The following is a 25,502-nucleotide window of genomic DNA, read 5'->3' on the forward strand; positions in this document are numbered from 1 at the left end:
CTTCTAGTTGCTTAAAAAAAAAACTAAATAGGTTTTTATCCCCCGCAAAATAAGCAATTTTTGGTTTATCCACTGCAATTTTTTTTTTATTACTCTTTGTTATGTGAAAATTGTCTGCTTTATCCCCTCATAAAAAATATTGACTTAATTGTAAAAAAAAAAGAAAAAGAAAATGTTGAATTAAGACTCTAAATAACAAAGCAACAAAATTAACCCATTTGATATTTTTGTGTGTGTGTTGGAAATTGGTTCACCTGCTCCAATTACACTATAGATATCAAATCCTTTCTATAATGAAACTCACAAACTTTCTTCATTCTCAACTTCAATCGAATCATTAAAATAAAAATAAAAATACCCTTCACTAATATAAACTAGAAAAAATTACATATTTAATCCATTAACTTAATTTCAGACAACAATTTATTATTATTATTTTTTTTGCATCATTTTAATCCTTTTTGTCACTTAATATTTTTCCACAAAAATTAATGAAAAAATAACTTAACGAAAATTAATTAAGGTACTAAAATAAAACAAAGAAATAAGTTAATACCAAAAAAATACAATTTAGCCTGAACAATTTATAGGCCAAAAGAAATAAAAAAAAAATAGTTTGGGAAAATAGTTATATATGACTATAAAAAAAAATAGTTAGGGAAAATAGAAAGTGGCGGCAAAGTAGGAAATGCAAAGAGTAACGACACATGTTTTGCGCCACTTTTCACTCTTTTTCATTCCCAATGTCTTCCACTTCATATCTCCATTCCACGATTTCCACTTCCAAACCCTAATTCTTTCACTTCTTCCTCTCTCTCTCTCTCTCTCTCTCTCTCTCTCTCTCTCTCTCTCTCTCTCTCTCTCTCGAATTCGAAATCGAAGATCTCAGACTCAAGATCCCGGTAAATTTAACATTTCTTATCTCTCTCCATTCTCTTTTCACATAGCTTCATATTTTTGTTTTTGCACTCGTGTTTGTTTGACGGTGATTTAGTTAAATATGTTTATCGCGATTTGCGTTTTACATAATTTATAGATATTTTTTCTAAATTTCAACTGGTTCTAATTGCAGGTAAATCAGGGTTTTGAGATTGATACTACTACCACTACTGATGCAGGCGTTTTCTTATTTGGAAGAACAACTTCGGTTGTGTATAGACGCGAAGCTGTGAATAAAATTGTGAGTGATGTTTTTTAATCCTGATATGGCAAATCTACTAGATGTGTTATGAGTTATGAATGCATTAATTAATATATAAATAATTGACATTAAATTTTTGAATTCATGCCATTTTATGCTGTTTAATGTTCTATACTAGTAGTGGCCCTTGTCTGTGTAAATGTAAATAATAGTTAAAATTAGGATTTAAGCTTGTGTTTGAAGCGAGTTGAACTGAATAAGACCAATAAAACCAAATGGTATTCTAGTATTCTCACTAATTTTTTAAAGAATCCGGACTGTGAAGGAATTTTTTATGATTTTGCAACAAAAAGTGCAAAGTGGATGCTATTTAAATAGTTATAAGGGCACCATCTTTTTTGTTTGCCTAGAGCACCCAAATTCTTAGGACTGGCCCTGACTGACTTGTCTACCACTGTGATGATCTAATCCTCACATATGAAATATCTCTGTTGATAGGGGTAATATTTATTTCTACCGCTTGTGATATTTCCTACCACTTACTATGCATATTTTATTAAAATAAACAAACTACTTAACACACACGAGTGAACTACTCTTGATTGATTTCTCATTTCTGCAATTTATGTTCATTATCAATGAATTGTTCTATTGATAATAATGCAATAACTAAGGTCAATGAATTGCTGTTTTGTGCTTGAACAGGAATGATATACAGGTCAATGCCACTAGTTGCAAGATTTCACATTCTAAACAGAAAAACACTGTACTTTTTTCATTCCTTGCTGTGTGCTTGTTTCATGTTGGGAAAAAAATAGTTGAAGATACAAAAGTATGCAAGTTGTTGATCTCCTGTCACTCTGGCGGCAATCCCATCTGGTGTTGGGAAAGTTTGATCTTCAAAATTAGCTTTTGCCAGTAAATTTCCTAGCAACATGTCCCGTTATTCTTGTTTTCACTTTTTTGTCTTTGCAACTCTACTTTCTATAAAATGCAATCTGGCACAAAGTGGACGAGGTGCACGTTCTTGTTGATCAAATCCCCTAACACAAACAAATCCTGAAATGAAGCATCAAAATGTTAATAGGCATGGCAAGATTGAACATTAATATTTCCTAGATGTATATGGGAACTACACTTATTGTAATGTGTGATGGTACTCATGATGTTTTTAGGGAACTATTGGCTGACTAGTCTGGTATTGAATCACTTCAGAATGTTGCATGTGTGTGCGCATACACACATATTTGGATCAATCTTTTGATTGATGAGGCTTATTGTTTGCTTTTGGAATCGTTATGTTTGTGTAGGTGACGGTTTAATGTGCTGTTGGAAAACATGGCCCGGTAAAAAGGAGCTGAGGCTGAAAACAGATATGAAACACACTTTTGACAACCAAAAAAAATTCACCAAGGCTCAGTATATCCACCGGGTTAGTAGATCATCATGTATTTCCTTTGAGGCAACCAATTGAAATGTTTTATTCTTTGCTCTGCTATTAAAATTTTGAAGTGTGATAAGAGAAGAAATAAAACAAATAATTTAAAATAGTCTGCATACCTCTCCAAAAGCAATGCTGAATTTCTTGCGTTGAGAGACCTAGTAGACATAAGAGTTTTTAGTGAGTACTTTTAACTTCTTGGAAAAACTGGTTTAGAATAGATATTAGTAGATGTATATGTGGAGTTTTTTTTCTTCCTACCTTTGAAAATTGACGATACAGAGGTTCCGAAGTATACCGTCCTCCTTGGCAAATTCCATATCCATTCCCTAGGGATATCTATGGGTTTAACGCTGGATGCGTGGTCCGCAAATAACTTCATGATAAAAAAAGGTTTTATAGACCCTTGATGGTGAATATTGAAATTTAAAATAAGGGGTATCTGTTAAGGCAATTGAACAGTAACAAAACCTAGATTACACTTACCTCATTAACTTGGAAGTATGTCCCATTGAGTGGAAAGCTTCCCCTCATTGCTGTTCGACACGGTATCTGTATATGGAATAACATTTGTGATAGTTATTGAAATTAATATAAGGCTAGAAAATGGAGTGTCTTTCATGATCTTGTCTGTATCCATGAATTAATCATTACCAGAAGTGTTCCTCTCACAATTTGTGAATTAGCTTCTTTAATGCTGTTGCATGAAAGGCATGTCTTGTCATTGCACAAGTTGGTCGAGTCTTGCGATCCACACTTCCTTTGTGGTGGTTCAATGGAATTTGCAGTCTCACCTAGTATTCAAATATCATAAATACGGGTGTCAACATATTATCTGACTTTGACCTAGCATATATGTAATATGATCTTGCCTATGCTTCATTTTTGCTTTTTAATCTGTCTCTTTTAGATGTACTTGTGCATTGATTTTAGTATACTGGTAGCTATTGGGCGACTATTGTTTGCATATGTTAATTATTAATTGAGATTATTACAGGTATCATCTGCTAACCTGGTGACCATATTGCAAGAAGATACGGACTTGGGTCATCAGGTTCCCGCTTATCCATCTGTAAATTTTCGTAAACAAACAAATATAAAAAAATATACCAAGCTGATAACTGCGTGTTTCAGTACAAAGAAAAGAATAACTAACCTTTTCCAACAGAGGGTGTGAATCTGGAAGTTCATATCTGCATCAATCAGTGTTATAAAGCAGAATTTAGATTTCCATTAAAAAAATAGATCAGTCATATAGTCTAGAGAGTCAAGGAATTTATAACAAGTTTACTTATGGCAATGACTACTGTGATGTTTTTTAAGAACGTCTTCTAGAAATTAGAGATGCTGCATACAATGCATGTACTTACACTTGGTGTTCTGTTCTTAGCCGGCTCACATTCTTCAGTTTTGCTGTAGGGATAGAAGCAGACTCTGGATTCCAGGCAACAAGGGCCTTAGACTGGTCACCCTCATGTTCTTGCATCTGGTTCTGTACATTTTTTGCCAACACTTCAAAATTGATATTGATAGTAGGGATTTCATCAGGATCCTCCCAAAAGAAGTCCTCAATGTCACTTTCTAATGCCTCTGTACTATGTTCTGGTGTTGCCGGCTCTTCAATGATTGGCTCACACTGCCTACTTTGAGGACATGCTTCTATGCTCATGTTGTTCGCAGGGAGAGGTAGGATCACCGGGTTCAAATGTGGAGGGTGTCTTTCATCTGCAATGGGAACAGGCATGCTCACAATTTGCTTCTCTTCTGGTCCTGGCAAGGCAAGTCGTGCACTGTACTGAAAGGGTTAGCTGACTTATAAAATATAATAAGTTCCTCATGCAATTCATACTAGAATAATGTAGTTAAAAGAATCAACTCATTAAACTGACATGGTTATTTTATTCTATTTTTACACATTGGCATTTGTTCTTTTAAACTGGCCATGCCTTCAAAGTTTCAGATGTAATTTTAAAGACTTCTGTGATTTGAGTTTTTTTTTTTTTTTTTTTTAAGAATATGAAATGGGTTGATATATTAGCTTCACATGCATTTTGCATCAAGTTGATGGCAGTATGTAAAGCAACTGACATAATGAGTAGCTAACCTTGCAAAAGCACTGGCAAAATGTCTGCACTCTGCTCGCATTGGGCATGCATTGCAATTTGGATTTTTCTTTGTGCAGAAAACCTACATATTTGGAACATGAATTACTTTTAATCTCTTATGTCAAGAGTGTGAAGCAAAGCTAGTTCCAAAACCATGTTTTTGTAAACCCCATATTAAATGTGGAAGAAAGTTATGTATACCTTTCCAAATGTAATCATCTGGTAGTGTAGCTCATACCTGCAATCCAGTTATATTATATCTCTTAGTTACAGATTCAGCTAGCATAATAAAGCAGTTATTTTTATTATTTTCTTGCAGATTTCAGGGAAGTTATGATATTACAAGGTTCTTTGATCAAGTTTGCACAATCTTGGCCAAAGATACTTTTGAACAGACTCCAGCACTGGATACCTGCACGACACAGTAGTTAGAAATTTCTATCTGTGATGTTTATCTTCTTACTGGTTGGCATAATATACTTACATTTCAAGGAGGTGTATATGTAAATCTCCAGGAAGTGGTTGGAGAGGAACCCATCCAAGTCTAACGGCTATCCTTCCAACATTGGTGTCAACCTTCAAGGCACGAGCATAGCAACATGTTATTGCAAAGATTTTTAGTGATTTGCATGCTAATAATGCAGGAAATGGATTTTGAATTAGTCTTACTGGGAAAGCAAGATGATGAAGTGTCAGGAGCCGTATACATTCCACGCTTTTTAAGCCCAACCCTCTCATGCTTAGCAGATAGTCCCTGCATTTGATGTTGAATATGAAAACCAGTAGAAAGGACATGGTTAATTTGCAGGCAGTATCTGCTAAATAGAAACTTTTTAGGATAGGTTTTAAGGACATCACTTAATGGTGATAGAAGATTTCGGCTTACTTTACTTTATCCGGGGGAACATGTCTTAACCATTCAAGGTCAATGCTTCCATGTTCTTTAACCAGTCTGTTCAAGAATTCCTGAAATACAATAGAAGTCCGCATATTTTATTTTAGTTAAAATTCAGCTTTCTACCAACTTGAGTGGTTGAAAAATAACATACCTTGATTCGTTCTGCTAGCATGTTGTTCATCCCTCGTTCTTTGATAGCATCAGATATCTCTTTAACAGAGGCACATCTTACTGCTTCGTAGTCCAGTGAATCCATTGTATCTTTGCCTCTTTCTATCTTCACTCGATTTTCCCGTACCTCCTTCCTTAGTTTGTCCCAGTCATCTTCATGCTTTTTCTTGGTCTCAGGTTTCGTTTTCCTTGCTTTTCGAGCCTTGAGTTTGCTCTCTCTGTCTTTTTGGCCTGGAGAATAGACTTGCTTCTCTGCCTTCGGTTCAGTGTGACTATTATCAGAGCATACTTGCCTGGTTTCTGTGGATATAATTTTTTCACTGTCAACAACTTCTTCTGCATGCTCAAGTATATTGCTGTGATCGTTCTCTGCACAATATTTTCCCAATATGTGAGAAGTATTTGATGATTCTTCATATGTCCTGCGCTCTGGTTTGAAGGTTTTCTGACCCACAAGGTGATGGTCAGGTGAAGGTTGATTATAAATTATACGAGATCTAGATTGAGAAGTGTCTCCTACAAGGACTGAATGCTTGCTTAATGGTTCATAAGGGTTCATAGTTGGTAACTCTGGAGACCCTAATGTTCCATTTCCACGCTGCTTCTCAGTGGGTTTATCCATACCATCTCCTACTCCCTTGTTGCCAAATCTCATATAATTGTTGTCTTGAAATTCACTGTGTATGGAAACAGTTTCAGGCCAAGAAAAATCTTCACCATTCATTTGAAAAGTGTTCAGACCTTGTATGTATGAATAATATGACTTATAGTCTGTTGAAGGAGATACAGGTAGTTGTTGCTTTTGTGAATAACCAAACCTGCTGGCATGACCAGATGCTGATTGGAAACTGTGACTATCATTTCTGCCTACTTGTGAACTTTGTTTCACATGTTGTTGCAGATTTCCATTGGTTCTCTCTGCAAACAGTGATACTCCATTTACACTGTGGTAAAATTCCTGAAACATAGTGGCCTTTCCTACCTGTAAAGAATTTGCTGAAGTTAAGAACTGAGCCTTATTGGGGTCACACCCACTGTTACGTACTTCCGATTCTGAATTAGATCTAATTCTGGTATCTTGAGTAACCGAGGAGTCAAGAGAATCTTGTGATGATAAGAACTCTTCCTCTGAGCTATGATTATTTGGCTTTATTAGGCTCTCATTTATCCTTGAAGTTTCGCTGTCTCTCCAAAACTCTCCTGTATGATGTGGCATCTGAAAGTCAATATAGTAGGTTGATGGGTTTAATGTCCCTCTTCCATATGATGCTATTGTGTCGGCTGGATTTACTATGCAGTGTTGTGGCTCTTCAACCAATGTGTCTGAGACAACAGCATCATAAGTTCTCTTGTTGCTTTTTGACTTAAGAGGAAACCTTGCTGCTAAAGACATAAAGGCAGAGCTGCAAAAAGAGGAATGAAACATAATGTTTATGCGGGGTTTGCACATCATCGTGTACTAGCATAGGCAAATTTGGCAGAACATCCCTAGTGGTGAAAAGTGGAAAAAACTTAAAGCTATTGTACGAGCTTACCTTGACAGATGGTCCGAGACATTCTGAGTGAGGAAAACACCAATCACCGAGTCAACCACAGATCCTTTCCACTTTGAAAATCGTCTGTCTCCTGCATAGTAGAGGTATATTTGATTTACAAATATATTCTGACAAATGAGCACTTTAGCAATCAAGTGAATAGTTTCAACAAATCACTGGCTTCTGTTTTTGGTGTTAATCCTACTTGATGCCAAAGTGGTGCTAATAAAATATTAACGATTTTATTGTCAATTCTTAGCCGCGCGCCTTTGCATATTTTTCTATCTTTCTGTCAAAGTAAACCACTCTTTAGGCTCTGTTTGATAGTTAGGAGGGAAACAAATGGTAGGACTTTTGGGGAGGGGAGGGTAGAGAAATAAAGGATAATCCCTCACTGTGATTAGGAGTGTTTTTGCATGGGAGAGGAGAGAAAGGCTTATGACTAATATTTTCTTTGTTTTGAGAGTATTATAAAAAGTAGAAAAGGATTTGGGAAAATTTTCAAAGCTCCAAAATCCTCCCTCAATTCATATTTTGAGTTCCCTAATTTTAGTCTTATGAGGAAAAGTAAACCCCCATGAAAGGTGAGGGACTATCCTCCTTTTTCTATCAATCCCTCCCCTCTCAACTTCGTAACAAACCGTTAGAATTCACATTGTTAGAAATATTAAGGTTATTAGTCTTATTAAATATGTGTGCTTGTGCTAGTAGTGCTAATACTTGACATATTATCACACATGTTCTCTCATACTTTGACATATTATCACACATGTTCTATCATATATCCAGTACACTATCCTACCAAAACCTACGATTCCAACCCATTTAAACACACACACACACACACACACACACACACACACACACACACACACACACACACACATATATTACGAATAACATTGTAATGACAAGTTCGGTGTCAAACATCATAAATTGCAGAGAACCAGGGGCATATTATCAGCAAGTTTTGGGACTTTAATTTGATGTTTTGTACCTTGAACAAGATGCATCCGTGCAATGAAGGAATCAGCTCGTCCACGAAATATATTTCTTTCCTCTTCCCACCACTTCTCCTTTTCCTTGTCAGTTTCTCCAAGGTCTTCACTTTCTTCCTTCCCCATCAACAGTTTCCAGGCTCTCTCTGTTTCTGGATCAAGGTCCACTTTAGGCCTTGGTTTATGTTTCTTTTCAAATCCAAATTCCTGGTAGGGTACTATAGAACCATCTCCCTTATACGGGACAAGTGCCTTTTGCCCTTCCATCTCTGATGTGTTGCCCTCATTGAAGTTGAGACTATTTAGTTGGCAAATTATTTTGTCTATCATGGTTGAATATATCTGGTCTGGTTCTCCTGAAAATGAAGAAATTGATTATTATCATTATTTATTTAGTCAAAAGTCTTTTACTTTATCAAACATGTGTTACCTGAGATAGCTAAGGAATCACCGGTGCTGGCTCCACTGTTTTGCTTCTCAACAAATCTACTGCTTTCAATACAGCAGTTTGTGATTTCTTCTTTATGCGATTGAAACCCAATTTTTCCCTCTTTTCTTACTTTCTGTGAATCATGTTTAGGCTTTATTTGGCTGGAAGATCCTCCCCGGACTTTTGCATCAAGTCTATTTTGAGTTCTTTTCCTTTTGTTTTTTTTAAAGAAACCTTTGGCAAGAGTTGCACCTTTGATGTTTCCATCCACTTGTAAAATATCTTGGCACAAGGAAGTATCAAGTGGATTTGTGGCTGTGTTATGTCGGTTCTTAGTGCTGCTGGAATATTTTCTCTTGGAACCCTTTGCTTCAATGGAATTGGAGAGAATGCTAGGCAACTGAAACATATTTTCAAAAACTAGTTCCCCTGTCTCCTGAGTGTTTTCAAAACATGTTTCTGATTGAAAGAGAGTGTTGCCAATCTCATTTGCATTAATGTATTGCTGCACACATCCACTATTTCTTTCCTTCCATAAACTAGTATTTCCTTGGGCTGGGCCTTTCTCAGTGACCGGAAATTTTGCTCTCTGCTGTTCTGTAGTTTCTGACAAGGTTATGGTTGATTCCCTTTCCGACAAGAAAGGATTTGTTACCATTTCTTTCAATGGAAGTGTAATATCACCTGTGTTCCTGGGTTGTTGGTTTTCTACTGCAAGTTCAACCTGCTGGCTGATCATCAAACTCGAGTCTGCATCATACTTAATATTTTCTCCACTATGCATCTCTTTGACCTTGTAGTCTGAAGCGGTATTAAAAGCTTTCTCATTTATATGGTAGATCTCTTGCTGAAAAACCATGCTGCTCTGACTTTCATATGTACTATTTTCTAAGTCAAAATTTAGAGCTTTCCTGCAGGATTTTGTAGGTGCTGCAGTTGAATCACACATATCTTTTATTACATCTGCCTTCGGTGTTGCTGCAGTTTTTGTGACACCCTTCCTTTTTTTGCGTGAGTTTTCCTTCATCTCTGTCTTTTGACTGGCAGGGTTTGTATTCTTCTTGGGCTTTGCCTCTCTAATTACCTTTGGCCTATGCTTTCTGCGCCTAGTTACTTTCTGCTCAGGTGTCTTGTTCAGGTCCAAAATCTCATTACTTCCCTTGTCACAGTTGTTGCTGACAGATCCCTTTTGATCCCCATGTGTTGTAGAGATTATTGCTGATGAAGAATCTACAATTTTCTGTAGAAGCCCTTCACTATAATCTTGGATTTCATTCTCTGTACATGGAACAAAATCTTTCTCATGACTTGAGCTTTCAGCTATTGCATGGTTGTCAAGATCACGCGACAACTCACGAAAGTGCGCAAACTGGTTTTCCACAAACTTGTGCTGATCCATTGCTTTTGGTATTGATTGGAGGGAGTTGGTGAAACTAGTGGTAGCATCAGCTTCTGAAGTTGGCACATAGTTGAGATAATGCTCAGGGTAAGTATCACCTGTAATAGCAGTTTTTGTCATTCACCAATTTGTTGCTAAAAGTTCAGAAAGTATGCTGGATGGTGTTGTTTAAACAGAAAAGAAATAAATAAAATAAATGATAAATTTTTGTCTTCATTCATTATCTATGTTTTTAACTCCATGGTTTTTATGTCTTAACAATTGAAAAAAATAACTACTCATCAATATGATAAATATTGGAAAATAATTTCGGTACTGTGAATGCCAAGTTGTAGTGAAACTAGTTTTTTGTTTTTTTACCCCCTCTTTCATTGCATTACTGCATATGTTCAATTATTGGAATTACAGTAGAAATGCATACACCTTGAATTGCTGCTATAACAGGCATATATAAATTTACTTCTTTAGTATCAGTTTGTGTAGCTAGCTAGATATGACATGCAATTGAACAGTTTAGCATGTTTCTGATTCTATTGTCCAAACTTCAGTGTGTTTCAATTAAAATAACATAAGAAAGACGTTGTAACCACTCTAATTTATCTCTGGATTTGAATTACAGAAGAAAAGAAGTTACCATAGGATGCATTGGAGAAGATGCCCTTCAGTTGGTTTGAGACTGAGCAGTGAATATCATTGTTGAGCAAACTGTCAGTGTTGCAGCCACTAAATTCAGAAACCCTATTTGGAATGAGAAGTCTATTTGCTTCTCTGTACCCAATGTCTGAAGCTGCATAAGAATAACTCACATCACTGCTAGTCTGAGGATTAAATTTTGGGAGCAGTGGATTTCTTGCTGCCATGTTGATGCTTGTATCCAAATTACTGTTAGCAGTAGCAATATTAGTTGCATTCCTATTGAGCAGCAGTTCCAGCGTATTATTGTTCAATCCATTGCTCAGCGTATAATTGTTCAATCCATTGCTCAGCGTATTATTGTTCAATCCATTGCTCAGCATATTATTGTTCAATCCATTGCTCAACATATTATTGTTCAATCCATTGCTCAGCATATTATTGTTCAATCTATTGCTCTCATAATGCTGTGCCTGAGTGTACGAGCCTGCAATGTGATTGATAACACTGTTTCCGTTGACCAAGTTGCCACCAAAATTGCTGTGCTCTCCGATTTGAAATGTTTGCCCCATCAGACGGGGATCCTGATATGGTCCATGGTAATGCAGCAGCATCTCATTCACGTAGTCTCTTCCAGGTATGTGAAATTCTTGATAATCTGCTCTGCTCATTTGGTTTGCTGGCCAGCCTGATACTGTGTTAGGTCTTACTTGAATGAGCTTCGCAGGGGTGATGGGTACCCATGTATTGTTCATTTGAAATGGTTTCCCATCTTGACCCAGGAGCTGTTCTCCGAAGTTCATTATTGAAATTCTGCAAGTTAGAAACAATATTACAATCGTGCTTTCAATAATGTTTTACAAAACGTTAGCTTAATAAATACATATATTGCTAATATTGTAGCTCAAGTATTGGTGACCACTACAATCCTAATTCTATATGACAACTCATAGTGATAATATTGAGCCAGAGACAAATACATTCAAATGTAATGTCCAGGAAATTATAGTTATGACTAGGCAATATCAATCAAGCATATAAAAACCATAAAATTATTCCATAAAAGAAACCATAAAATTAGTTTTGCCAAAAAATGTTATGCAAAATAATATATTTAGTCTAATGGTCTTTGAATCCTCACCTTAAAAAAATTATTGAATTGTTTATCTTATGTATCTATCTGCTCCTAAGCAACTTTTGTAATTTGGTGCATAAGAGCTATGCCTATACTAAAGAGTTCAGTTAAAAGAAACTGTTTGAGCTTCAGTCTCTATAATGCCTTTCATCCTGTGCTATGTGCAATACAATATTATTGTGGTCCTGTTCTACGTTTGAGGCAACACTAATTAATTATGCCTACAAATTGGTTCAACAGTTAAGACCACGCTGTCTTTTCTAGTGTTACTGCCAACTAGCAAAAGGAATTACAACAGTAATTAGCACATAATTTCTACCTAGATCATCATATTCATATCAAACTCATCACACTGCTTCAAGCTATATCAGGTCGACATTTGAAGGTTTGCTATTAGAAAAACTAATATATCCCTAACAATGTACCACTACACTCATAATTTTAACATTCCAGTGAACGACAATTTTGAGCAAAAGATAACTTCATGCGACAATTACTAGCAATAAAACTGTGCATGTAAAATAATCAAGAATGAGTGAGCAGGCCAAAAATGATAGGCATAGAAGGGAAAAGGATAAATTGGCAGTGATAAGATAGGATGTTGCATCTTCTGATGTGTGGCAGTCCTAAAAATTATTGGTATTGAATACTGATTTCAGGTTTAATGTTCTTTAATCTATATGTGATCAATAGCGATGCCACCAACACTAAACCCACCTACCTACCCAATACCATCTATCTGTACTAGACAAACCATCTAACATTTCATGCCTAACATAGTATTAATCAGCTATTAATTTATCATTTTACCAGTTCATATACAATATTTAACTGCAAACAATGTTATTTGTTACTCCTAATGTACTAAAGAAAATATCAATAATCTCAATGGCAGGAATGTATTCAATTTTTGGAAATCAATAACTGCTGATGGATTTCATCAAAGACAAAGGACAAAGGCAATAGAGGATCTTACCTGTTGTTTTGTTGCTGTTGTTCATTCATCTGAAAAAATTCCTAAGCTTGATTATCTCTTTTGGATTACAAGAGGGCCGAAGCCCGACGAGAAGATGAAGGTTGATTATCTGAATGAAGCTAAATCCTATTGCAGACTCTATTTTTCCTTTGTTGGATTTTGCCTGAAATCAACAAAATCCCAAAGCAATCATAAAACTTTCTGTGTTTACCCCATTGTATAAACCAATCCCATATGTCAAAATTCTTTCAACACATTCCTCACTTTAGCTGTTGCAACATTATAAAAAGTTACAACTTAACATATAAAAGAATAAAAATAGTAACACACTTCAAGCATGAAAGATTTGATGGACCTGCTTTAAATGATGAAATGAATGACTTGAACAAGGAAACTGTTGAATAACAAATGGACAGTAAAAGTGGCAACACGAGTATCCAGCACACAATTCCTTAAGAAGATTTTTATGGGTGGTTATGAATATATGAGATTTTGATTTAAATATATGAGATTTTGTCACAATGGAGGATTATACAGAATCTTCAGAATCTGTGAAATGAATGATACACGTAAAAACTTGTATGGTGTTTATTTTTTTTCACACATTCATTATATGCTAATTATGCAAAACATGAATATGAAATTGTATTAAAGAAAAATATTCTTTTGTAACTAAGCTCACCGATCTCTGTGAGCGGTAAATGCCCACACAGAATGCCTCACAAGACGCAAAGTATAGTCAATGCCGGAATCAAAACAGAGTTAAGTTAGAGAGAGAGAGTGAGAGGGAAGAGGAGTGAGAAAATGAAAAATATGTTACATATAATAAACAAATTAATAAATAATGGAACACCCCTTTGTATAAAAGAATTTAATTCAAGAGAGAATGTTACGCGCGCACACATTTTTTCTACATCTGCGACACCTGATTAATAGCGATAAAAATATAGTTAATTCATCTGAGTAAACGATTATTCAGTTTTTAGTCAAAATTGTTAAGATAAATAAGATATTCAACTGCATAATTGACTATGATTTCACAATTTTGAAGTGATCTAAATTAACTATTTACTCAAACTGAATTAATTATAATTTATGTAGAGTCGGCGTTCAAAACTCCAAACACTCTATTTATTCACCTACGAGTGAAAGTTCTAGTCATTAGATTACTTGACAAATTTGTATGAGATTAATCAGGTGCAGCAGATGTAGCAAAGAATATGCGTGCATGAAACATCTTTGTTAATTTAATTGAGTACTCAAGCTCTTAATTAATGTTTTCATCCTCTAATACCTTTTGCTTCTGTTTTTATTCTATTTGTCATTAATAACTTTACGAAACAGTGAATCAACTTGTCTCTACCCTTTCAGGCCATATTTTATAACATTTACTGTTCCGATCTCATCTTAGTTATTGTTATATTAATGTTTTTATTACTGGTTAAAAAAAATCTAAGATGTGTGGATGTTACTACATTGATTGATATATAAGGTGAACATTCATGGATAGAATTTGTAGTTTTATTGCTCGATTGTTTTACCTTTCTATATGATATGATACTATACTATATGCTAGCAAACACATTAAACAATATATTTTACAGCTATTTTTCATGCGTTTGTTTATAGGAATAATAATTTTTTGATAGACTATAATAAAGTAATAATATTTTCAATATTATTAAAAGTATGATTGACATGCCTTTTGTTTTCTGATATTACCTTAAGATAAAATAATATATTAATTCTGGACCATAATAAATAAATTATATATATATTAAATAATTTTTAAGGGATAAAATAATCTTTATTTTGATAAATATTAAATGTGAAAATGTAGGATAATTTTTTCATTGTATAGGATAATTTCTTGCAATGCATGCACTAAAGTGCATAGACATTAAGGGAAAATGAATTTGTACTCGATTTGTTTTTGTTACAACTTGTACCCTATTTTGTATAGCATAAATAAGGAAAATTTGTTAGGTATAATCATGTAATGTGCTTAGTCGAAATAATGTGCAGTGTGTATTGTTGTGTAGCGCGCGCTTAGTCAGGCAAGGCTTCGTGCAAACTTGGCTTGACCAAGTGAAACTAGCTTAAGCACTTAGTTTGTAATAAGCCTATATAAGGCATTGTCAATAATGAATAAGATGTGGCTTGCACTTTGCAATTATCAAGTGGTATCAGTTTCCGGTTGTACACGCGCTGGGACCTGTGAGTGAAAATCGCAAATTTAGTTACAACCGTCGTTCCCGTCGATTTCTCTTTCTTTTCGATCATCTTCTCCGATCGACCATGACAGAAGAAAACAAGTTTCTATATACTCCAATACCCCAATTTGATGGTTATTACGAACATTGGGCCATGTTGATGGAAAATCTCATTCGATCGAAGGAGCTATGGTCATTGATTGAAAACGGAGTCACCTTGACACCGGCAAACGCCACCGTTGAACAACAACAAGCAGCTGAAGCCAACAAACTGAAAGATTTGAAGGTGAAGAATTATCTCTTTCAATCAATTGAAAGATCCATTATTGAAACGATTCTTATTCGTGAAACGACCAAAGATATTTGGGATGCGATGAGGAGAAAGTACCAAGGATCAACAAAGGTGAAACGTGCTCACTTGCAAGCACTGAGGCGTGAATTCGAGGTTCTTGAGATGAAAGAAACTGAAACTGTGAATCAATACTTCGCAAGAACATTGGCTATAGCAAATCGAATGTTAGCACAAGGTGAAACACTGCAAGAACTGCAAGTTGTTGAGAAGATCTTAAGATCAATGCTTGCAAGATTCAACTATGTTGTTTGCTCGATTGAGGAATCGAACGATGTAACTACTATGTCCATTGATGCTTTGCAAAGCAGTCTTATTGTGCAAGAAAGTAGAATGAAAAGGCAAGTTGAATCAGGAGAGGAACAAGCCTTGAAGGTATCAAATCCAGGCATAGGATTTGGGAGAGGAAGAGGTCGTGGCAGAGGAAGACAAACCAAAGAATTTGTAGAATGCTTCAAATGTCACAAATTTGGCCAATACCAAAATGAGTGCTCAGAATTGGAAGGTAATGCCAATTATGCAGAATATAATGATGATGAAGAAATGCTTCTAGTGGCTAAAAATGATCAAATACCAAGTAATAAGAATGAAATGTGGTTTTTAGATTCTGGCTGTAGCAATCATATGATAGGACATAAAGAATGGTTCTTTGATTTTGATAATAACTATAGAGATTCTGTCAAGATGGGTGATGATTCTAGAATGGCAGTTATGGGGAAAGGTAGTGTCAAATTAAAGATAAACCAAATTGTTCATGTAATTACCAATGTCTATTTTTTTCCTGGTTTAAGAACCAATCTTTTGAGTATTGGTCAATTACAACAAAAACAACTTACTGTCATTTTTAAAGATGATATGTGCAAAAGTTATCATGAAAATAAAGGATTGTTGTTCACCTCTGCTATGTCAAATAACAGAATGTATTGTGATCAATCCTATGTGCCTAATTACTGCAAAACAAGAGTCCATACAGTTATGGCATGGTAGATATGGTCACTTGAGTTACAAAAGGTTGAATACCTTGTCTAAGAAGCAAATGGTTAAGGGTCTACCAGATTTCAAGAAGAAAGGAAAGGGAAAGAGTAGCTGGGCAAATGGTTTTAAATCCAAGATAGATGATAAACCTGAATCTTCCAAAGGAGGAGGGTTTGTTAAGAATCAAAACAAGAAAAAGAAGAGCTTTGATAAGAGTAAGGTAAAGTGCTATAATTGTGAAAAATATGGTCACTTTGCTTATGAGTGTTGGTCAGAGACAGATCAACAAGAAGCCAACATTGTTGAAGACAATGGAGCAAATGCAGTGTTGATAATATAAAATTTTGGAAGCATGTACCAGCCAAATTCCAACACTGATACGTGTCTTAAGGAATGGTGCAATTCTGATTATGTAGGAAATTTAGATGACGGGAAAAGCACAACTGGTCAAGAGAATGCATCTGCTGTTTCTTATGCTTGTCAAGGAATATGGTTGAAGAATGTGTGGAGTTACTTGAAGCTGAAGCCATCAGGATGCACTGTGATCTACTGGATAATAGCTCCTCCATCAAGCTTTCTAAGAACCTTATCATGCATGGAAGATGTACGAGGTGTCACTTCCTTAGAGAGCTCACTAAGGATGGAACAATTGAACTTGTGTACTGTTGAAGTAATGATCAGCTAGCAGACATCTTCACTAAGCCACTGAAGCTAGAATTGTTGGGGTAGATGCTTAAGCATTGTGTTTGTGTAAGTAGTTTTTGTTCACTAAATCGAATACTTTGTTAGTGTGTTCAATTTAAGGGAAGGTATGTTAGGTATAATCATGTAATGTGCTTAGTCGAAATAATGTGCGGTGTGTATTGTTGTGTAGCGCGCGTGCCTAGTCAGGCCTAGTCAGGCAAGGCTTCGAGCAAACTTGGCTTGAACAAGTGAAACTAGCTTAAGCACTTAGTTTGTAATAAGCCTATATAAGGCATTGTCAATAATGAATAAGATGCGGCTTGCACTTTGCAATTATCAAGATTTTGAAGATATTTTTTGGACAGATAATTAAAGTGATATCAATAGAAGAAAAATAATCTCATGAAGTCGTATCATACTATCACACTATTTGATTGACAATGTAATTACAGTAATTAACAATCCTAATACAATTCAAAGAAAGAAAAAAAACTACTATATATCTCTAGTGTGAAAAGTATGATAAACACAAACAAGAAAAGCATGCAAAAAAGAAATATTCAAAAACAAACTAAAACATTTCTTGAGACTCTAGAATCTAAACACGTGAAAAACAAATTATGTAGAAACTATACTTAATGAAATTAGTTTGAGTTTGTTAGTAGTACAATTTTCTATATCTTACTTTCATCATTGTTCAAAAGTTAAGCACATTTTTATAATGTGAAAACATTAGACATTAATTTTTACATATTTTTATCAATAGGGATTTAAATCTAACGGAAGGTAGATAAGAAGAATACTTATATATTTAGTGTTTGACAGTGTTTTGAATATAATTAAGAAAGAAGAAGAGTTTTACAAATTTTTTAAATAAATTATTTGATGTTTTACATTATTCTACTTGCAATGTGCATTACGTTTTAATGTGGCCTCAATGACTTTCAATAAACTTTTATGTAGTCGAGCCGTGTGATGGGGGATAGAATAAAGAATGGGCAGCCACCATTACTATTTGAACAAAAGCTTTTGAATATAATGGAAAAACTTATGACCACTTTCAGTTGGACCATACTACCCCCTAGCTTACCACATATGAGTCTACTTAATTAATTATTTAAAGTATATAAGCTTACAAAGTAAATATTAATATCATTTCATTAAGTCAATAGTGTGTTAACAAGAAATAAGAGTTTCTCATATTGTTGTGAAGTTTTTCTTTAATAGAATTTCTCTTATTAAAGTTTATGTAAGAGAGCTGGTAAAATAGTTAAAGTTGTTTATAGTTTGACATTAATAAAATGTTTGATAAGGTTGACTGGAATATTTGAGATGAATTTTGGACAAGTTGAGATTATATATGAAATGAATTATGTGAATTATATAGTATGTGAAATTTGATACTCAGTTTTTGGAGACCCTATTATTTTTAGGAGAGGTCTTGGGTAAGAAGATTCTCTCTCTTAATTTGTACCCTTTTATCATTTGTATTGAAGGTCTCTTAGCAAGGGGCCGATGAAAATAAATTTCACTAGGGGTGCCAATTACTAAGCATACCCAAAGATAAAACAAAGTGGTAACATAAAACATAAACGGCCAACAAAGACCGTAATTACATAGATAACAATTCCTTCGTGTTTGTTCTATTAGACAACAAAGATCGCATTTTTTTCACTAGAGATTTATCCCCGAGTGCATGTATCGCGAAAGCAAAAAAAAATAGTACTAAGTAATCATTCTCTTTGAGAAGTTTATCTTGTAGTTTTCACTTTCGCAATGGTTGGAAAGTAAGTCGGTAATTCATAATAAGCCCTAATGCTTTTGTTTATTGTATCATCAAAGCTAAATACTTTCAAAGGGGTTATTCTTGGAGGCACATTTAGGCCAGAATCTAATCTATTGTTGGAGGGGTCTTTGCAGTTAACTGACATTGTTAAAAGAAGGCTACGAGTGGATTATATGTGAAGCAACTTTGCAAGAAAGGAGTTAGCATTCACATTTAAGGTGATTCATGGGTGAGGTATGCTAATAAGTGTATTCATCCTATCCAAAACATCCCCATAGATGGTGACTCCTTTGTCAATGATTTTCTTCTACTAATTGTATGGTTTGAGATGTTGATTTGGTGTAATTCATATTCACTCAAAACGATCCAACTACAGTTTCGACAACTCACCTTTTCCAATTGATCCACACGGTTTAGATGGTTCCCATGTCAAGTAAAAAATGTGTATACATTCCTTCAAATCTACGAACAATTTGAATATGGAGATTCTAACTTATGAAACTCATTTATGGGTTACATGAAATTATAATCTAACATGGAACATTCAAGTTAAACCGAAACCGAAGAGTTTCATTTTGACACTTAGTGGTACAAATTGTACTTATACTAAAATAATTTCAAGGTTAAGTTGAACAATGTACTGCTATGTGTATGTTGTAAGATAAAAAAATTTATTGATTTCCAGTTGATCAATTTTGTGTCTCTTGTATACGTTCTCTTTGAAATTATGGATCCCCTCAAAACTCCCATAAAACTTTAGTTTTCATGCTTCTTTGAAGCATTTGGTCAATGCGAAACAATGTTCTCTCAAGATTAAAGTTGAATCCTCATGCCATGTGTTATGGAGACACAAAACAGTTCTTAGCAAATAACTGGATACAGTACTCGTATCAAGTTATTCTATCCAACCTACTAGTAACAGTCTTGTCTAGAAAATCACCTTTAATGGGACTTAAATTGAAATGACAATGTCTCATTCTTCTCGTATGTGAGAGCTATGAGTTTTAATATGTTTATAAGAAATTCAAATGGAAATCCTATTTGAGCTTGATCTATGTGAATACAACTTCAATTTCAGTCATTTAAGAGGTCTTGTCATAACTATGAAGTGGAAAAAATACAAGAGAATAAAATAATGATGATTTGGGATGAGAATTTTTTTATCAACTGGAGATTAACGATTTTCTCTCTTTTTAGTGGAGACCATTGTCAACAAAAGGTCACTTAAGTATTACGATGAGAGCCAATATGAAAGGATTATTCGTATTTGAAGATGATGATGTGGACAATGATCTCAACCATGGTTAAAGCATATACCTCACATTTAAAGGGGCACAAAATATTTTAATATGTATAAATATTTGGCGTAAATAGTTAAAAGTGTATTGATTTTTGTTTTCATATTAGTAACCTTGAGTCTGCACAAGTGTCTCTTATTTTTATAATTTGTGCAAAGAGTGAAAGAAAGGAAAAGAGAAATACAATATCAAAGAAATAATTAATATTTACAATGTTTCTTATCTTACTTCAAGGCGGCGATTGTTGAAATTTATAATCTATCTAAAATATAATAGAATGCTACAAAATTGTATTCAATCATTTTAAAAAAATCCAATTATTTGATAAATAATAGGTACATAACACATAAATGTAATAAATGTTGGACTTTACAATTATTTTATATTGCTAACATATATACTATTGATTATCATATGACACGTATGAATCTAAGAGTTATTTAATACATGAAAACTTAGGGAGTATGAATTCTTTTAAAAATAAATTTGGTGGTGTTATGCATCTAGCTAGTTGGAGGTGTTCTTGATGATTGATATGCATGCCTCCTAAAATTATATTTAATACATAAAAATGAGAGATAATCCATTGTTTATGATTTATTAGTATTCAAAATTTATTTAATTTTTTAATTTAAACTTTATAATATACAATATTGATTTTGTCATACATATAGTCGGTTGGTAGTGCTCTTGGTGTTTGACATGAATGACTACAAGAGTCATATTTAATACATGAGAATGAGGGAAAATAAACTATATACTATTTATCTAATATTCAATTTGTTTATTTTATATAAACTTCATCGTATATTATTTGTGTTTTCATATTTTTTTAATTAAAATATATACCACTGAAATTTTAAAATTAAAAGTAAAATTCTCTTTAAAGTTCAAATTTAAATTCTCAATTAGGATTATTCAAGTTTGATAAGAGACTTAAACAATACAAATATACACTACCCACATGTTTTCGCTAGTTTAGTTATCAAAAACACAACAACTTATGTTTAACCAAAGAACTGTGTTATTTCAACACAGTTTTTTTAAACACGTATTTGACATCGTAGATAAATTGAGTCTGTATACACATATCGAAATAGATTAAAAAATTGTAAAATAACATATTTGTCAGCTTTGTGTTTACATAACATTAAAAAAATTGTAAAATGACATATTTGTCAGTTTTGTGTTTACATAAAATTCCTGTTAACCAAATTATTGACTAATTTGCAAGTTCAATTCATGACCTATCCTTAACTTCATACTAAGTATGATATGCAAATACGTGGGAGAGAAAATTCATTTTCGATATAACACAAACATAAATGCATAATTTAGAAAACCACACCAAATACTCTTGAAGTATTTTTTATCATATTTATTATATGCTTTAGAAATGAAGAAATACCTGAATATAAATCACCTGAAAGTAAATCAAGCTCTTATATCTTCTTTTTTTTTTTCCTTCTTTTTTTGTTTTTTGATAATAGCCCTTATATCTTCTTCAATTACAAAGAAACACCTAGAAATAAATAAAAACGTATAAATTACCATTCGATAAAGGTTTATTTTTTCTTACATAATGAAGGGAAAAAAGGAAAAGTGAATAAATTAAAAAGAGCTAATTAAATAGGGATAACAATACTTCTAGTTTTTATCTTCACTCAAACTCTTTAGTCTAGTTTTCTTATGGGACAATAATTTAGAATGATCAAATTAAACTTCGCCAATAATTATGAAATAAAATAAAATAAAATAAAATAAAATAAAAAAAGGAATGATTTTTTGTAGGGATGTCAACGGGGGAATGTGCGGAGGAAGCTTCCCCATTCCCCGCCCCGAAGTGTGTGTATGCGGGGATTTTTTTGCCTCCATTCTCATTTCCATGGGGGAATATTTGTCCTCATCCCCATCCTCACAGATCCCCACGGTACCCGTGGAGATCCACGGACATCGAACATTAACAAAATTTCTATATTTTTTGGTCAAAATTATGACTATAATATGACATTATTTTTCCTTTTTTATTTTAAAAAATAAAAACAACACATAATACATTAATAAGCAAAAAATATCGCAAAAATATTTGGCTACTAATAATCATACAAAACCTAATAGCCAAAATATTCCATAATGTATATAGAAAAATATACATAATCATACAAAAATTCATAACCAAAATATCTCAAAACTGTTGGTAATTGGTAAATATTGTTAAGTTAAGTATATATGGATAGATTCGGGGAATCCATGGGGACGGATGCGCCTTTCCCGATCCCCGCCCCGAAGTATCCAGGAGGAAATTTTGCCTCCATCCCCACGGGGAAAAAATCTTCATTTTCGGAGCTCCAAACGGGGCAATTCCCACGGAGATCCGCTCTGACGGATGCAAATTGACATCCTAATTTTTTGTGTAAAAACAAAAAATCTAGACTAAAAAAATCTAGCCCAAATGCATTCGGGCATTTATGACCCAAACCCATGTAACCCATATAAAAATTGAATTTTCTTTTACCATTCTACCCATTTTCTCGCGCGCCCTACAAATTTAACAAAATACTCCCCTCCGCTACTTAGGCAGCGGACACCCCCAAAAAATACCCTACCTTTTATAACGTCCGCTACATAAGTAGCTGATGACATTTACAAAAATTTCTCATTTTTATAACGACCTCTACTTAAGTAGTAGAATGGTAAAATGAGATAGGCATAAGGCGCGCGAGAAACTCGTAGGTTGGCAAAAGAAAATCTCTATAAAAACTGGGATGGGCCGGGCTAGCCCATTGACCTTTAGGCCGGCCTATTATAAAAAAATGTAATTTTTTGTAAAATTGATATTAAAAAAAGCATAAAAAATTATTATAAAAAATATAGTTAAATGTGTAAGCTTAATAAAAAAAATTGTTATATTTACCTTAATTTTTTTATGGGAATCAAACAAGAGTTTAATTTATATTTGCTGCTGATGTAAAAATCATTTACATTTGCATACAATTATATCTCAATAAAATTGAAAATTATGAGGAACTAATACCTCAAAGTGACATGAAAAAGATGGAATAAACGGAAAAAATAAAATGAAATGGGCCAGACTGACCCATTAGCCCACATGGCCCATATGGGATCGGACTCGTTAATGTGAAACCCAATAATAACTGTGGCCAGACTGACCTATATATATATATATATATATATATATATATATATATATATATATATATATATATATATATATATATATATATATATATATATATATAGATATAGTTTGGCCCACTAGGTCGGATCGGGCTGGGTCGAGCCGACCTATTTGACAGCTCTACATGTGACCTTGTATAGGGGGTGTACATGGGCTGAATTGAGTTGAGATTGACCAAAATCAAAACTCAAATCACATTTGGATACTTCAGAATGAGTCCAATGAAATAACCACCCGTTACAACGTTGGACCAGGTTGGGTAAACCAAATAATTTTTGGATTGTGTTGGGTAGTGAGTTACCCAAATTATTATTATTATTTTTTTATAAAATTAAATAACTAAATGACAAATCATTATATTTTTTTAATATAAATAACTCAAACATTGTATTTTCTTAAAAAAGTGTAGCCTATTTTCACTACGAGAAATAACCACCCATTTTGGTCGGGTAAACCCACTTATTTCCAGGTTTGATGGCGGTTACCCGAATGATTTTTTTGTTTTTTAATATTAAATGACTAAATGACGAATCATCATATTTTTAATAAAAACTACTCGATCTTTTTATTTTCTTAAAAATGATGTAAAATATTTTCACTATAAAAAATATTTAACTATCAAACGAAAAAACATTTAGTATTGGGTCAGTGGGTTATTTTTTGGTTGGATCTGGTTTTATCCGGAACCCAATATTTTTTAATCGATTTTTAATTTTTAAAATTTATATGCACCCGATTACCCGACCAAACTTAATTTTTTAGGTTGAATTGGATGTATTTGACCAAATCGACTGAATTTGTCCGATCCGTGTACACCCCTGGCCTTATATATATGTGCATGCAAATTTTGCTAGTTCAAGAAAACATTAAGACATATAAAACAAACAATAGACTCATAAATATCAACTTCACTACAGATCTATCTATGATTTAGGCCATACATCAAATACACATAGTATATTGCCTAAAAACAATACACATGATATTTCATATTAAACAAGGAGATCAACAAAAAGAGTGAGAAATTAATTAAAAGAAATTTAAACCGTAAATTTTACGAATCAAATCCAAAACGAAAATTTATAAAATTTAATCACGAGTGTAAAGCCACGAGATGAGAAGAAAGGAGAAAAAACGAACCTAAATAAAAATAATAATGAGTTGTGCAAAATATGAAGGCGCGGTTTCTGTGAAGGAGAAACCCTAAGTATTATAAAGGAAAAGATAATTTATGAAGGCGAATTCATGGCAGATGAATCAATGACGCCGAAGGTACCAAAATTGCGAAGGTTAGGTTGGGATAAGTATTATAAAGGAAAAGATAATTTATGAAGGTGAATTCATGGCAGATGAATCAATGACGCCGAAGGTACCAAAGTTGCGAAGGTTAGGTTGGGATTAGGGTTTCTCAGATCGAACTCTATATATAATGAATATGAAGGATAAAATTGTCAATTCCTTTTGTTAGGTGTGAGCTTAAAATTCCTTAAATAGAGTAACATTTTTAAAAGATTAAAAGATCAAGTATTTTAATTTTCTCTTGAGTGAGATAAACATAAACTTATAGGATAATTAAAATTCTTCAATTTAAATTAAAGGGTCAAATATATTTTCGGTCCATATAAATATACTAATTTTTATTTTTAGTCCCTCTAAATTTTTTCTTTGAACTTTGATCTCTCTACATTTTATATTTTCAATTTTAGTCTCTTTTTATAAAAGTTCACGTCGCATACTTCAAGCAACTACTCTCTTCGTTCTTTTTTAAGTGTCGTTTGAGAATCGTGTGCATTGTTCATATGATCTACTTTGATCGTAATTTTTTTTATTAATATATAAAAATAAATATTAGTATATAAGATGTCGTTCAATTTGTCTCAACGAGTACTTTTAAAATATAAAATTTTCATATTTTTTTATAATAGCTAATTAAAGATAATAGTGATAAAAGTTGTTTATTGACACGTGTGCAGTGATTTAAAATGATACTTGAAAATGAACGGAAGAAGTATTTTTTATGACATGTCATTGATAAGACATTAAGATATTATTAGTAAAAAATGAAAATTGTAAAGCTAAATTTAGGAAAAAATCAAAAACGAAAAATATATTTTACTAAAGTTAAATTTAGTAAAT

The 25,502-nt window shown here is 33.4% G+C and overlaps 2 protein-coding genes and 1 long non-coding RNA gene across 4 annotated transcripts; 2 read left to right on the top strand and 1 right to left on the bottom strand.

Annotated features, from left to right (window-relative positions):
• The first annotated feature begins 698 nt into the window (after positions 1 to 698).
• Positions 699 to 4,138, top strand: LOC123920537. Its single transcript, XR_006813719.1, has 5 exons — positions 699 to 902; positions 1,073 to 1,180; positions 1,847 to 2,059; positions 2,452 to 2,573; positions 4,002 to 4,138. It is a non-coding gene; the product is annotated as an uncharacterized LOC123920537 (long non-coding RNA).
• Positions 1,744 to 13,599, bottom strand: LOC123920528 (transcriptional activator DEMETER-like). 2 transcript variants are annotated; one of them, XM_045972799.1, is made up of 21 exons: positions 13,545 to 13,599; positions 12,863 to 13,025; positions 10,753 to 11,564; positions 8,720 to 10,216; positions 8,289 to 8,645; positions 7,292 to 7,382; positions 5,737 to 7,159; positions 5,574 to 5,653; positions 5,357 to 5,441; positions 5,172 to 5,263; positions 5,031 to 5,099; positions 4,889 to 4,925; positions 4,687 to 4,769; positions 3,953 to 4,372; positions 3,739 to 3,775; positions 3,595 to 3,652; positions 3,237 to 3,376; positions 3,069 to 3,134; positions 2,844 to 2,958; positions 2,702 to 2,740; positions 1,744 to 2,200 (listed from the first exon to the last, which is right to left on the bottom strand). In XM_045972799.1, exons 2-21 carry the CDS (start codon positions 12,889 to 12,891, stop codon positions 2,097 to 2,099), a joined length of 5,634 nt encoding a protein of 1,877 aa, XP_045828755.1. In that variant the 5' UTR covers positions 12,892 to 13,025; positions 13,545 to 13,599; the 3' UTR covers positions 1,744 to 2,096. The 2 variants fall into 2 exon arrangements, with proteins under 2 accessions (XP_045828755.1, XP_045828765.1); XM_045972809.1 differs by lacking the exons at positions 1,744 to 2,200; positions 2,702 to 2,740; positions 2,844 to 2,958; ... (3 more) ...; positions 3,739 to 3,775; positions 13,545 to 13,599 and having other exon boundaries at positions 4,166 to 4,352; positions 12,863 to 12,997.
• Positions 13,600 to 15,160: 1,561 nt separating this feature from the next.
• Positions 15,161 to 17,084, top strand: LOC123888071. The gene is made up of 4 exons (XM_045937037.1): positions 15,161 to 15,929; positions 16,029 to 16,145; positions 16,342 to 16,619; positions 16,761 to 17,084. The coding sequence occupies exons 1-4, from the start codon at positions 15,161 to 15,163 to the stop codon at positions 17,082 to 17,084; spliced, it is 1,488 nt and encodes a 495-aa protein (XP_045792993.1).
• Positions 17,085 to 25,502: the final 8,418 nt, after the last annotated feature.

This window comes from Trifolium pratense, linkage group LG1, assembly GCF_020283565.1.
Source record: "Trifolium pratense cultivar HEN17-A07 linkage group LG1, ARS_RC_1.1, whole genome shotgun sequence".
NCBI lineage: Eukaryota > Viridiplantae > Streptophyta > Magnoliopsida > Fabales > Fabaceae > Trifolium > Trifolium pratense.

Bases quoted from the DNA above. Each gene is read 5' to 3' on its own strand.
- LOC123888071 (XM_045937037.1), top strand. From the start codon at position 15,161: ATGACAGAAGAAAACAAGTTTCTATATACTCCAATACCCCAATTTGAT. The intron at 15,930-16,028 runs GTAATGCCAATT...TGTGGTTTTTAG, and splicing joins TGAGTGCTCAGAATTGGAAG to ATTCTGGCTGTAGCAATCAT. The intron at 16,146-16,341 runs GTAGTGTCAAAT...GTCAAATAACAG, and splicing joins AATGGCAGTTATGGGGAAAG to AATGTATTGTGATCAATCCT.
- LOC123920528 (XM_045972799.1), bottom strand. From the start codon at position 12,891: ATGAATGAACAACAGCAACAAAACAACAG. The intron at 5,654-5,736 runs GTATGTTATTTT...ATTGTATTTCAG, and splicing joins TGCTAGCAGAACGAATCAAG to GAATTCTTGAACAGACTGGT. The intron at 3,653-3,738 runs GTTAGTTATTCT...GAAAATTTACAG, and splicing joins CACACCCTCTGTTGGAAAAG to ATGGATAAGCGGGAACCTGA.